Source organism: Furipterus horrens, unplaced genomic scaffold (assembly GCF_987537825.1).
Source record: "Furipterus horrens unplaced genomic scaffold, mFurHor1.1.pri manual_scaffold_1, whole genome shotgun sequence".
In the NCBI taxonomy this organism is placed as follows: Eukaryota; Metazoa; Chordata; class Mammalia; order Chiroptera; family Furipteridae; genus Furipterus; species Furipterus horrens.
Genome location: NW_028327171.1, coordinates 105,579,492 through 105,594,123, shown reverse-complemented (window position 1 = coordinate 105,594,123; position 14,632 = coordinate 105,579,492). Strand labels below are relative to the sequence as shown.

Genomic DNA, 14,632 nt, shown 5'->3' with positions numbered 1-14,632 from the left:
CAGCACACAGTGTTCCTAGATGATGCAAATCCCATTACCTCCTTCTTGACTGCTTCCTCCAGTTTTGCTATCATCCATGTGTATCAACTCAAATTTAGTAACTTTAAAGATGTTGAGACCTACTAGCCAGATTCTGTTTTATAGTCTCATAAGCTGTTGGTCATGTTTTAGAATTAGATGATAACTGGTTACAGCACCATCTTGTAATTTTTAATGAAGGGCTTTCACAAAAACTAATTCATCTTATCATCACTGGTGTATTTAATGAGATATCTCATCCATGAAGGCTCAATGTTAAGGTCAGCCTCTGAAACACTTCAACTATATATGGAGCAGAGAGGGCCAGGGTCCTCTTGTAATGCCATTATGTGTACATTTTGTATTTTTTAAATGGTTAGGTGGCTGTAACTGTAACTGAGCTTCTCATCTGTAGATTGGAGTTCTATTATTTTTTAAATTCCTGCTTTTTAAATAAGCCTACATCTTCTTTTAGTCTTTTAAACAGAATGAGGTAGTGGGTGCAGTTGCTGTCAGCCACAGCTACAACTTGTGAATCTAGACCTGTCCCTGCCTGCTGTTGTAGAATTCCAACTCTGTAGTTTTCATGTTCCTGCTTATTTGTACAGAACTCTTCCACTTACCTGTTTATTTTCTATTTACCACAGAGGCACCAAGTCTGAAGGAGGCAGAATGGAAAGAACCTGAGCTCTTCCTCAGTAGATCCAGACCTGTGATGGCTAAGGCCAAGCAGGACCATGTCACTACTCTGAAGTATATACAAGCACCCTGGTGGAAAAAGCTTGGGGAAGAAGCAGGAAATGAGACTGATGTCCCAAAGGATGAGCTTAGTGTAGAGTTAGGAACTTTATTCATTGGTGGCACCAAACCCCCATAAGGAGTTATCCTGAGAAATGACACAAGTCCTGTATTTCATATTATACTGGTTCTGCCTCTGGCATGTTAGTAGACTAGACCTATTCTAACTCATGGTTTCTCAGAGGTTCCTCTTCAAAGAAGACTTGCAGGAAGTAAGCAGAGAATTCTACCTCTATCTCAACTCTTTAATTTTTTTTTCCCACACCTCCATCCCTGGCTACACACACAAATTGGTGTGGCTTTTATTATGGAACTAAACTCAGCATGTCATTCTACTGCTTTTATAAAATGTGGTATTTCTCTTTTTGGTTCTGCTGTTTTCCAACTAAAGGTGTTTTTGAAATAAATATTTTCAACAGTTCTGAAAAACTTGTCAGGATTACTTCAACTTTTCACATTTATTATTAGAATTCCTATTTTTTTAATTAATATAGGAAAGTATACTCTTGGCCTTTAAAGGTAAGGAAAAGAAATGGTCAACTGAAGGCCATTTGCATATTTTCTACATAACAGTGTTTGAACTCAATTTCTATCTTGTTATTTCTAGAAGGAACTACTTTTAAAAATCTTAGGATTCAATGCAAGAAAAATTTCTCCAGATAAAATTCCATTCTTTCTATGAGAACTATATATCCCACTATTTCCATTTTTCTGTCTCCTAGGAATCTCAGAGCTAAATATAATGTTTAATTTTTGTTATGATCCAACATACATATATGATTATTTGATTCCAACCTAATAATTTCTGATGTCCCTATTTAAATATTTTAATTTTGTTTCAAGGAAACTGGAGTGTGTGTTTTGTATAAATAAGTGGAAATGCCAGTATTTCTGGATAGGAAGGGCAAATCGTGTAATGTCTATTCCCCCAAAGTTGTACTTAATAAAATTCTAGTCAAAATCCTAATATAATTTCTATTCGTCGTCGTCGTCGTCGGCAGCCGTCCGTCTCGAGAGACGATGACGTAGCTTCTTGAGAGTCTATCTGCAACGCCGAGAATGGCTGTGCAGTCCGACTCGGGAGTGACAATCCCTGCCACACTTGTTACAGGTGAAGGCAGATGGCCGTTGTTGCTGCTGTTGACGCTGCTTCCGCCTCGATCTTTTCTGGACTGCCTCCTCGTTGTGCGCAGCCTCTGCGCGTGACGTACCTTGCCTGACCGCGAGCCTCCAGGCTAGGCGGTCGTCTGCTTGAACTTCCCATGTGTTGAGATTGATGGAGCATTGTGTCATGTCCTTTTTGCAGATGTCTTTGAATCGCAGTTTTGGGCGCCCTGTCATCCTCTTGCCTTCTGCTAGCTCGCCGTAGAGGAGGTCTTTGGGGATACGGCCTGCATCCATTCTTTTGACATGGCCGAGTCCTCTCTGTCTTCCCTGTGCTTGTGCCCAGGAGCATGTGGAGTGATGGGAGAAACTCCAGATCCTGGAAAATAAGATATTGGATTTTTGTCTTTTAATTTGCATATAATCACCTGAGCACGAGGCGAGAAACAGATGATGACACTTCATGGATCAGTTCCTGGAAAAGGTTGAAGACTTATTCTCACAGCTGCTGATCCATGCCAAAGATTCGTGCTAAGGCTTTGCTGATGAAACATGGAAATAAGAACCACCCTGTGTGACTACTGTCTTTTCATTGCCCTACTGATCAGCTCAGTTTTCTGGAACTTCTGGTTGTCTCTAGTTCTGAGAGCTCCTGTAAAGGAGGAAAGAGGAAGGACATCTCTAAAATCAGAGAAGGAAAACTCTTGACTCCAAAAAACCTCCGCTGCCTTGCGGCATACCTCTTCAGGGGAAAGGCTAAGGGAGTAAACCCCGACAGAAAATCCGGAGCCGGAGTCCCTAAGGCGGTTTGACGTTGTAGTCAACACCGGCAACTCCTGCGGCGCACCTGAAGCCAAGCTGTATTGACTCCGTCTTTCCCTTGGACCCTTCAGCTGCGAAGAGAGGGTGGGTCTGCTGCATGGGCAACAGCAGACCCTCCATATCACCCTGCCCAGGCTCTGTAGCTTCAGCTCCACTGGAGAGGACACTCCAGCGTCATCGCAAGGTGTCGACTCAACACGGGAGGAGACAGATACCGGTTATAATTTCTATTACTAATTGAAAAAGAAATGTATAAAATTCATCTGTAAGAATAAGCAGATGAGAATTCCGTTTCACTTAGAATGTAGAAAGCTATATGAGAATGTTGCTTCTACCTTAACAGAAGAAATGCCAGGAAATGCTTTTTTGAGTCCATCAGATGGTTGAAGCCTCAAGACAACCAAGTAAATTGAGATAGGACTTGGCATAGAAGACAAAGATGACAGGATAGGAAATCAACTCAAGTTTTAGCAAATTCTTAAAGGTTAAGTGTGGGGTAGTATGTCATTTTAGAATATCTAGGAATTTCAGGCAGAAGGAGAATTTAGACCTACCAAATACAAGAAACTTTGGAAGCAGTTAAGGAGGCCTGAAGAGATGCCCTGAGGGGCGCAGGCAAACATGAAATGATAGGATGCTACTTATGGGTGACATGCCCAAAGCATCACCCACTCTCCCAGACCCTTGCCTTAAAAGCCTTGAAGTTGCAAGAGCAGGCAGCAAGTCTTCTTACCCCCAAGGGTCAGACAAAATTCCATTGCATGTAAGAAAGGAATAGGAGCAAAATCTCTTTCCTTGGGGGGGGGGGGGCGGCGGGCAGGATAGGAAAAACTAGACCCAAACACAAGTAAAGAACCAGCATTGCTGAGGGAGGGATAGACTCAAAAACCTCTACTCCTGGGAGGGGCAGGAAATCCTACACAAATAGAAACCAGAGGTCTGCTAATGCTGGGGAGGAAACTTTCCTGCTAAACACCAACCACAGATAGGAGGCAATTTGACCCATGAAGTGGAAGGGTAGGAACCCTGAGGAAGCTCCACCCCGACTCCAGAAAGAAAAGATCTGGCCTAAAATTTAGGCTGGATTAGGACAACGGACCACCCATGCCCCTGGGCCTAGCCCAGTACCAAGTAATAAGCAATAGCAGTTTACTGCTGGGATAGGGAAGAAATACATGGAGAGAGCATTGTGTCTGCAAAAAGGACATGACACAATGCTCCATCAATCTCAACACATGGGAAGTTCAAGCAGACGACCGCCTAGCCTGGAGGCTCGCGGTCAGGCAAGGTACGTCACGTGCAGAGGCTGCGCGCAACGAGGAGGCGGCCCAGAAAAGATCGAGGCGGAAGCAGCGTCAACAGCAGCAACAACGGCCATCTGCCTTCACCTGTACCAAGTGCGGCAGGGATTGTCACTCCCGAATCGGACTGCACAGCCATTCTCGGCGGTGCAGATAGACTCTCAGGAAGCTACGCCATCGTCTCTCGAGACGGACGGCTGCCGACGACGACGACGACGACATGGAGAGAGAACCCCACTGTGGCAAAAGCATACAGGGGTGGCTAAAAGTGAGAGGTGGAGGAGGACTACTGAGAACAGCTTTCCAGGCCCCATTCTAAGCACAAGGTAACTGCAGCTAAAAAACAAAGTAACCTGAAACCTATGGTTCATTGAAGATAAAGCCAAACCCAGCTAAACTGATTAGATAGACTCCACCCCCCTGCAACACTGAAATACAATCTTTTAACTTCTGACAATGCTGTCATACTTTCTGACTTACAATGATGTTCGTCGTCGGCAGCCGTCCGTCTCGAGAGACGATGGTGTAGCTTCTTAAGAGTCTATCTGCACCGCTGAGAATGGCTGTGCAGTCCGACTCGGGAGTGACATGGTATCTGTCTCCTTCCGTGTTGAATCGACATCTTGCGATGACGCTGAAGCTACAGAGCCTGGGCAGGGTAATATGGAGGGTCTGCTGTTGCCCATGCAGCAGACCCCCCCTCTCTTCGCAGCTGAAGGGTCCAAGGGAAAGACGGAGTCGATACAGCTTGGCTTCAGGTGCGCCGCAGGAGTTGCCGGTGTTGACTACAACGTCAAACCGCCTTAGGGACTCCGGCTCCGGATTTTCTGTCGGGGTTTACTCCCTTAGCCTTTCCCCTGAAGAGGTATGCCGCAAGGCAGCGGAGGTTTTTTGGAGTCAGAGTTTTCCTTCTCTGATGTACCCTGACTGGAAGATCGAACCAGCGACACTTAGCTCGCAGGCCGACGCTCAATCCACTGAGCTAAACCAGCCAGGGCAAATACAATGATGTTATAGTTACTATATTAATATAACAATAATTTTGCATTATTCAGATAGTAAAAAGTCTAACATGGAAAAGTGATTTTATCAGTAACTTATTTAATCAATTTGTCAATTTTGTTGGATGACTTGTTTACATGATCAGAACTCATTTTCTATAGAGAATATATGTATAATACAAATAATATGAGAAACATACAAATATAAGAAGTACAAATTCTTAACATTTCTATGAATCTATAGAGCGCCTAAAAATACAAGTAGAAAATTCTGTAGTTGTTAAAAATTCTGTAGAAAAGCCACTCTGCATCATGTTTTTCATTTCAAGAGTACGTATCCGTTGAGGTCAATTTCAAATTATGGCAAAGGGGAATCTAATGATTAAATTTTGAAGATTTCCCCAGGTTTACTAAGGTATACTTAACAAAATTGTATATACTTAAAAATGTACAGTGTGATGATTTCATATATACATGTACTGTGAAATGATTAGCACAGTCAGGTTAGTACATCTTATCACCTCCCAGTTACTTCTTTTATGTGTGTGGTGAGAATGCTTAAGATCTACTTTTAGCAAATTTCAAATATATAATAAGGTATTATTAACTGTAGTCACCATGTTGTACATTAGGTCCTCGGAAATTATTCATCTTATAACTGAAAGTTTGTGTCCTTTGACCAGCATCTCCCCATTTCCTCCACCTCCCAGTCCTTAGTAACCACCATTCTACTCTCTCTGAATTTGACTTTTTTTTTTAAGATTCCACATGTAAGTGAGATCTTACAGTGTTTTTTGTTTTTGTTTTTTTCTATCTGGCTTAATTCTCTTAAGTGTCCTCTATTTTCATCCGTGTTGTCATAAATGGCAGAATTCCCGTCTTTCTTGGGCTGCTTAATATTGTATTCTATATTTCATACACCAATAATGGGGCTTGCTGGGTAATATGGTATTTTGATGTTTAATTTTTTGAGGAGCTCCATATTGTTTTCCACAATGGCTGTACCAATGTACATTTCCATCAACAGCATACAAGGGTTCCCTTTTCTCCACATTCTTGTCAACACTTGTCTTTTTTATAAAAGTTTAAGAACTGCTGATCTAAGATGATCATTTCAGCATTAGTCTTTAATAATTGGTCCCTTACCTGATCTATTTGAGATTTTAAGGATATGGTATTTATACACCCTTCATCAAATCATCCCACCTTACTCCAGGAACCTAATGATACTTTTACTGCTACTAAATAGTTAAAATTTATTGTGTAATATGTGCCTATCTCTGCTAATTATTTTATGGTTATTAGCTCATTTAATCCTTACAACAACCCTATATGATAGGAACATTTATAATTTCAAGTTTATAGATGTAAAAACTGAAGATGAGAGACATTGACTAACTTGTCCAAGTTTAAATCCAGGTCTGTGTAACTAAAACCACTTATTCATTTGAGTTAATATGCTCACTCAATCACTTTTCATACTTGGGCTTTATGTAGGTATTTAATTGGTTGCATGAAAATGGCCCATTTGCTTTATGGAAGCCCTATTAAGTGCTGGGGTGGTATACTCTCTATATATATATATATACCTCCACTATGCATTATATACATTTAACTGTTAAATGACTTAAGTTCTCAATATTTGACCCAGAGATGTTAAACTAAGAAATGGCTGTTTACTCAGTGGATACCGAGAAGCATTTATAATGTAAAAGATGATGTGCTACCCCTGACTGGTGGTGTTCAATTAGTTGGGTGTCATCCTGCGAAGCAAAAGGTCCCACATTCAGTTCCAAATCAGGGCATATGTTTAGGTGGTAGGTTCGGTCCCTGGTCAGGGCACGTTCGAGAAGGAGGCAATCAATGTTCTTACATCGATGTTTCTCTCCTCACTCTTCCTCCCTCCCCCTCTCTAAAAATAAAATAAAATCTTTAAATAAAAAATAAAAGATTCTGTGCTAGATGCAGGAGACAATCTCTAATAATGGACCTTACATTCCAGTAGAAGAGATAAATATTAAGTATGTGATTTATCTTATTTTTTAATATGCTCTATTGATGATGCTGTTACAGTTGTCCCAATTTCTTACCCCTTTGTTCCCCTCCACCCAGTGACCCCCCCTCCCTCCAATTGTTCCCTGCCCCCAGTCCATGCCCATTGGTTGTACATATAGTTCGTCTCAATCTCTTCCTGTCTAGTCCCTCCTACTATGCTTCTTAATTTCGGTACCATCTCCCTCCCTTTTCCCCATCCTCCCTCCCTGTTCCCCTCCCCCCATAATGTTCCCCATATCTATAATTCTTTTCCCCCTCTCGTTGTCTACCTAGTTTGCCTTTGTTTTGATTCCCTAGCCTCTGCTGTTGGTGATTGTGATACAGTTTTCATTTTAATGTTAATAGTTTTGATCCTGTTTCTCCTAAACAAGTCCCTTTAACATTTCAAAAAACAGTGGTTTGGATCTGATGAACTCCTTCAGTTTTACTTTGTCCTGGAAGCACTTTCTCTGCCCTTCTATTGTGAGCGACAGCTTCGCTGGATAGAGTAATCGTGGTTGTAGGTTTTTGCTTTTCATTACTTTGAATACTTTTTGCCAGTCCCTTCTTGCCTGCAGTTTCTTCTGAGTCAGCTGATAGTCCTATTGGGACCCCTTTGCACACAATTCTCTTCTCTCGCTGCTTTTAAGATTCTCCTTAATTTTTGACATTTTGATTATAATGTGTCTTGGTGTGGTTCTCCCTGGGTCCAGTTTTTTTGGAACTCTCTGTGCTTCCCGGACCTGGAAGTCTATTTCCTTCCCCAAGTTAGGGAAGTTCTGCTTCATTATTTTTTTACATAGTTTTTCAATTTTTAGTTCTTCTTCACCTTCTGGCAACCTTATGGTTCGGATGTTGTCCCACTTATAGCTGTCCCATAGGTTTCTGAGCCTCTTCTCATTTTCCTCACTTTCTGTTTTCTCTTTCTGCACTGGTTGACCGTTTGTTCCTTCTCTATGTTCTGATTTGTTGATTTGATCCCTGGTTTTCTTTCCCTCACCACTAGTTTCATATGTGTTTTTGTTCATTTCAACAGGACTAGCCTTCGTTCCTTCCCCATCTTGTTTAAGATCTGCTGTCAGATCTGTAAGCATTCTTATAACCAAAGCTCTGAACTGTGCCTCAGAAAGATTTCCTATCTGCTGCTTCATTAGATTAGATATTTGCTGTCTGGTCAGCTGCGTTACTGGGATCTCTGTCATGAATCTGTGCCATTCTGACAGTTTTGTGTTTACCTTTGCTTCCTGGGCAGGGCTGTCACACCTCCTACACTATAGTGGGCGGAGCCCCGTGCACTCGTCACAACCGGGCGACCCTTTTCACCACACTGTGGCATTTTCTATGGGGGTGGGGGTTCAAGATGGATTCCTGCCATTCACTTTCCGCTGAGAGCATAGAAATCTCCTCCATCCTCACCCTCTCTGGGCCTCACAGTCCAAGGAAATGGGGCTCTGCCTTCCCCAGCATTGGAATCGCAAGCTGACAGGTTTGGTCTGCAGCCGGAGGTGCTCCCCAGGTGCTTCTCACCTCCCCTTACCGCTGTCTGTGCTTATCGCTGTCCTGCTGCTGCCACCGCCACAGCTGCCAGCACAGTTTGACCTCTCTGCCCTGGCTTTGCCCCTCCTTCCTGTCCAGATGAGCACCCCTTCTTTATAACTTCATACGTTGGACTTCCATGTAGTTTTATTTTCTGGAACTTCTGGTTATTTCTGGTTTTGCGGTAGTTGTATTCGAGCTTAGTTGTGGATGGATACGGAGCATGTCAGTCTAGGCCTCCATCTTGGCCGGAAGGTTCCTGTGTGTTTTTGCCTCTGTGCCTTAAGTAGAGCTGTAGCTCCTGTTATGTTGTAAGGGGCGGAGCCTTAGGGATTCGTCAGTATAGGGCGACCTGTTACACCACGTTGTAGTGCTGTATGTGGGGGAGGGGTCTGAGAGGGAATAATGCTGCTTGCTCAGCACTCATCCCTTTTCCAGGCACTTCTCCCACTTCTGTATGGGACTGGTGCCTCTCTAGCTGTTGTCCTTGCTGTCATTCCGAGAGCAGATGGATCTGCGGACGTTCTAGGACTGTGGGGGCCCTTTAAACAAGCGGACTCTGCTGAGAGAATGGCAGTTCCTGCCTCCGCCCCAACCCCCACTGGTTTGCACAGTCAAAAGCAATGAGGCTTGGTTTTCCCCGGTGCTGGGACTGTGAGCTGCGCGGTCTGGTGAGGAGCTGGGCACACTCCCCAGGTGACCCTCCTGACTTTTTAAAATGTGTAACTGTGCTTTCCACCAGCCTGCCGCTGCCGCCACTGCTGCCACCACCACAGTGTCCTCTCCGCCCTGGCTCCACCCCTCCTACATGTCTGGATGAGTACTTCTTCTTTGTTTGTTGGACTTCCATGTAGTTTGATTTTCTGGAACTTCTGGTTATTTCTAGTTTTGAGGTAGTTGTATTCCTTCTTAGTTGTGGAGGGAGACGCAGCGTGTCTGTCTATGCCTCCATCTTGGCTGGAAGTCTCGGTTTATTTAAAGTGTGACTTATTTTGCATGTATACATAAGTTTCACTAAGTTGGTCTGAGACATGGACAGAAGAAGCCTCTCAAGGAAGTGAACTGAAGAATGAACTGACCAATTGAAGGAGAATGGGGAGTGTTCAAGGCAGAGGGAATGAAAAATATATATTCAATCAATTTATCCTGAAGTGGCACTTAGTAACTATTTGTTGAATGTGGATTTGTCTAGCACACATGGAAAAGTGGGCTTGCCCTACTATTAAGAGTTCCAAGCAATTTTAGTGCTCTGGATTTCATGTAATACAGTCACAAGTATAATAAGCAGCATAGAAATATTAATTAAAAAGTAATAAATGTGGATCGACTACACTAGCTTCATGAAATTTCGATATGACATAGAGAAGACAAAAGATGAGTGAGGCAAGGTCCTAGCTGACCTTCTCTAGAATGTGCAACCCTCAGCACCACACAGGCATAAGGAGGAAGTCGTATCATAATGGGAAACTGTCCCAGGGAGTAGACTAAACACTTGTTTCTGTACAGGACTCCTATAAGGTGTTTTATTACTGGGTGTATAAATTATGTAGCTAAATCATGCATATTAATCAGTCTGCATTTCTTGTGCCTGTCAGCCTAATTAAAATGTGTAGGGAAAGTGGAGAAGGTTGATAATCTTGGAAGGCTGATAATCTTCAGGGCGGAGAGGAATAAGGCAGAGACAGAGGGTAGGATTGCATTTACATCAGGAATCAGAAGGGAGGCTGCTAACTGCTGCTGATTATACAAAACCCATTAATAACTTGGTTTTGACTCTAGTATGAATGCACCTTCCTAAATAGCATGCTTAGTGTTCATTTACTAATGAAGGTATTTTGTTAAAAAAAAAAAAAAACCTGATAAAAATAAAGGGTAGTTTATTGAGCAGGACACACTTAGAGACAATTGGGAAGTCCAAAGACTTTCTCACAGGATGTGTGTTATATGCAAATCTTCAAATTTATTAGTTATATCAGCAATAGTAGGGTGACTTTGTTAATCTTGGCGATTTTTTTGCTAGGAATATTACTGACATAGCCCTTGAAAGTTCCTATGAAGTATTTCAGAGATATCAGTTTGATATATAACTTGAGTTCTAGTGTACTCATTGTGCCAGTATATTAACACATTAAATATAGCTGCATCATGAGGAACTTTTATAATACAATACTTGGAAGTTCTCCAAAAGAGGGGCATGCCACATCCCCTAAGGTACATAAGAACATTCTACAAATTGATAGGCTAGAGAAGTCCCTATCACAAAGCTTACTTAGAGGCCTGGGGTTTATTTATTCCTAGATAAAAAGTTGGCCACACCAGTGTCTGGCACATAGTCTGTACTTATAAGTATTTGTTGAATGAACATTGAATAAGCTTTATGGTTATACCTCTTAGTTGTTTTTTTTTCTCTTTGGCTTCAGATTCTTCACACTCTTTCCTTTAGGTGCCTTAGGTGAAAAGTCACAATTGCTCCCCATATGACTTCCTCATATATTGCAAATGCTCAATAATGATTCGTATGGAAATAGTGAATTACTGTGGCATGAATGCTGCTTTTTTTCTACAAAACACTGTGGCTTCATCCCCTATGGAGAACAAGTCCACTTGTCTGAGCCATTCCTCACCCTTTGCTCTCATGGCTTCCAAGGTTTCCTGCCTGGCTCCACATACTCCATGAAGTACCTAAAACCTGCTGATTCTATGGGGAAGATGAAGTTAAAAGAGGCCTCAGTCAATTTTCCTGGAGGCTAGCCTATTCCAGGCCTTTGAGTCAAGCACCTAGCATTTCTAGCCTCTGAAGAAACAGTGGAAGTTTTAACAGTGATCTATTCAGCTGTAACACAGCAGCAGCTGCCAGCCAGACCACGGCTGGGAGACAACCCTTGCATCCCCCATGCAAGGATGCCTGGCCTTCATAGCTCTTCTGTTCTCTTGTGTGCCAGGGAAAAGTGCTGCTGCTTGAGGATGCTTACCAAGAACTGAAAGACAGGCAATAGGGGCTTAATATCAAACTAGGAGCAGAAACCAGCAAGTTTCTGCATCCCTCCGGCATCTCTGATGCCTCTGAGAAAACTGATCATTCTATGCTTACAGCCCTCCTAAGATTCAACCTATCACGCACTCTCCCCAGCCCTAAGCTTATTCAGCAGGAGGCAAGGAGATATCCACAGTCAGAACAGATCCCTAAATCTCGGTCTCTCCCATCCTTAAAGACAAACTATATATAGAGACTGGAGACCAGAAGCCTGAAGCTGGGCCCAAAAATAAACATCAAGGACTGCTGTACGTTCTAAATTTTAAGGGGTATGAGGGGATGAAACAAAAGTTGTCAGCTTGGTCTTAGTTTTTCTAAAGCCAGCTCAGTCTCCCCATGGGTCTAGTGCCTAATCAGGAGTGTCAACATTTCTAGGAGGGAAGTCAAGAGAAGTCCCAATTCCTGTAGGAGGTCATCTCTGACATGTTTCCAGGAGTCGGTTGGTATGAAGGATGACTAACAACTGTCACATGGACAGTTATCTGAAATCTACCCCATTTCATATTGGCCTCCTAGGGACACTAGAACAGAGCCCAAACAATTCAGAACAGTAGCCCCTCTGTTCTCAAATTCCCACCTGCAACAGAAAAGTATTATGCAGGCAGGACCTACTGGAGAAATGAGCACCAAAATATGAACAGGTATCTCTGCACTTCCAGAGGAAACACCCATGACTCACTGTCTATCAGGGCTAGGAATTTCAGAATAATAATCATTTCTTAGGCTTTTTAGTATGGGGTGTTTGGTAGGCTCTGGATTCTTCTGGGGTTTTTGCTGACATAAGGGAGTATAACTGATAAGCCAGAGCTCTGAGGGACAAGTATATACAAATATTTTCATACAAAACCAAAATCTCATAATTTAGACTTTTCTTCACCCTTAGAAAAACCCTGATTAATAAAGATTATACTTAATGACTATTTAAATATAACATTCAGAGACTAGCTACCTAAGAGGTCTGCATATCGTCAGGGCGCAGTTTCAGCTGTTGATGCAGCCAGTTGGGTGCCTCAGCACTAAACAGCTGCAGTTCCTATTCAGCAACATTCCCTTGTTTACTGACCTCAACTAGAAGCTCGCAGAGAGCCTGGAGAAGACCTTCCAAGCCCTGGCTCACGTCAGACTCTGAAAGGGCTGCCCTGTACATTCCAAGTTTTGATTACAAGATGAAACAAGTCATGAGGCCTGGTCTGTTTTTCTAAAATAGAAGTCCCCCGCATGCACTATACCCCTTCTCTAATTACTTTTTTTCCCTAAGCATTTTGCCATCTACCATATTATTAGTATATATTTATTTATCTTCATTTTTCTCTCTCGTCACTAAACTGAGTTCGAAAACAGCAGGAATTCTTGCCTCTTTTGCTCTCAGCTCTATCTTCAGGTCCAAGAATAGTATACAGTAATTGCAGGAGACTTTAATTTTGGATGGGCGGCCTGCAAACCCCTTACCGAGCATAAATAAGGGTGAGGATGTATATAGTGGGCTCAGTGCCTGGCACACAGTCAAGAGAGTGCCTGAAATCACGGGAACTGGCTACTTTCCCCCCTTTCCTTAGGGGCTTCAAGAGAGCATGCATGATTTCGATGACTTGTTTCTGGAGCTCCTCACTTGCTCCCATTCCAGGACCGGAGTCCTCAAATCTTACCTTCGGCGCACCTCAAGCGCCGCTTCCTGAGGCACTTTCCTAGTATTCACTATTCTCACTCACGTCATTAGAGACATCTCCGACCCTTTCGTACAGATGCCAAGTTCTAATCTAAGTTTCATCATTAAGTCGCTATTTGTCTGTGAGTGAGTCACTTTAGTCTGGTTCTCATTTTTCATCAGTAAATTGAAAAGGTAATATTAGGCGACTTACTTTCCAGCTCTAATATTTTATGGCTCTAAGAGGCTAACCCATATCCCCACTTTCTTCTCACAGCTCTAATGGCAACAGGCGCCCGCTGTATAGGATTTCCGCAAAAAGCCCAAGCAGTAGCCTGGGTTACTCGCTGCCAAGCAGGCAGAGGAATTGGAGGAATCCGGCCGACCCACTGACACTGGAAACACCTGACCTTTCCCAGAACGGTATCCACCAGGCATTTCCGGCTCGAACTCATATCTTCTTCCGGAACACTGGCTTGCGTCTGACTCTGCCCCTCCACCACTGTTTAAAGTCCATTGGCTATTTTTTTGAGGAAGCCAGACATTTTCTGACGTTGATTGGTTTCCGTCATTGTTGATGAGTTAATTACAAACAAGGCGTGCCTGGTCTCCCTGGTAACGTTCTGCCGAGAGCCCTGATTGGTGCATGCCCTAATCCTGTCTTCCGTTCCAACAGCGAGTGGTTGAGTCCCGTGGAGGGGCGCAGCTGTGGAAGGTGTTGCATTCAGCATTCCTGAGCTGACGTGGCTTAAATTTGGGAGGGGGGCAGCTGGAGCCACTAGCAGCAGTCTCTTTCAGGTGAGTGGGGGGCGGTCCCCAACTCCTTCCCCTCCCTGAGTCTTTTAACGGTAACCCCCGCTAAAGGACCTGCGGAGCTGCCGAAGCAGCCACACTGGTCCCCGCCCCGCCCGGCCTCTCCTTGATTCAGTCCAAGATCTAGCCTTTCACTCGCCTCCCTTCACCTACCAGGCCTAGTTCTAGTCGCCCACATGCCTGCTGGCCCCGCCGGAGGGCTTCGGGGTTGCCCTGCTTGGCCTAGACACCTGTGCGTGGTCTTTCCCCTCCCTAGGACGTTTCTCCGCCGGGAGTGACCGAGAAAAGCGCTCGTGTCAGTCCTGCCTGTATGGCCTTGCTCCCTGAACGGCCTGCTTAGGCCGGCTTGGGGACGCAGCCGCTGACGTCCGAGAGAACCTGCTAGGCTCTTGCGCTCAAGCCCTAAAACTTAAGTGTTCGGAAGGGGAGGCGGAACCCAAACAAATCAAAGGTTTTGAGGGCGGAGATTACCGAAACGTTGGAGAGATTAACGCAAACGGAGGGCCTGTGGGACGATCCTGCCAAG

The 14,632-nt window shown here is 43.7% G+C and overlaps 2 protein-coding genes across 5 annotated transcripts in view; both read left to right on the top strand.

Annotated features, from left to right (window-relative positions):
- IQCB1 (IQ motif containing B1) overlaps positions 1 to 1,765 on the top strand; it is a 45,673-nt gene extending 43,908 nt beyond the window's left edge. For both annotated transcript variants that reach the window (XM_090277203.1, XM_090277194.1), the window contains one exon: positions 666 to 1,765. In XM_090277203.1, coding sequence (XP_090133329.1) covers positions 666 to 895 — 230 coding nt within the window. In that variant the 3' untranslated portion in view covers positions 896 to 1,765. The remainder of the gene's footprint in view (positions 1 to 665) is intronic.
- A 12,233-nt stretch (positions 1,766 to 13,998) lies between these two features.
- The window catches only part of GOLGB1 (golgin B1), an 84,814-nt gene continuing 84,180 nt past the window's right edge, over positions 13,999 to 14,632 (top strand). For all 3 annotated transcript variants that reach the window (XM_090277173.1, XM_090277164.1, XM_090277181.1), the window contains exon 1: positions 13,999 to 14,091. The gene's annotated coding sequence lies outside the window, so the exon portion shown is untranslated. The remainder of the gene's footprint in view (positions 14,092 to 14,632) is intronic.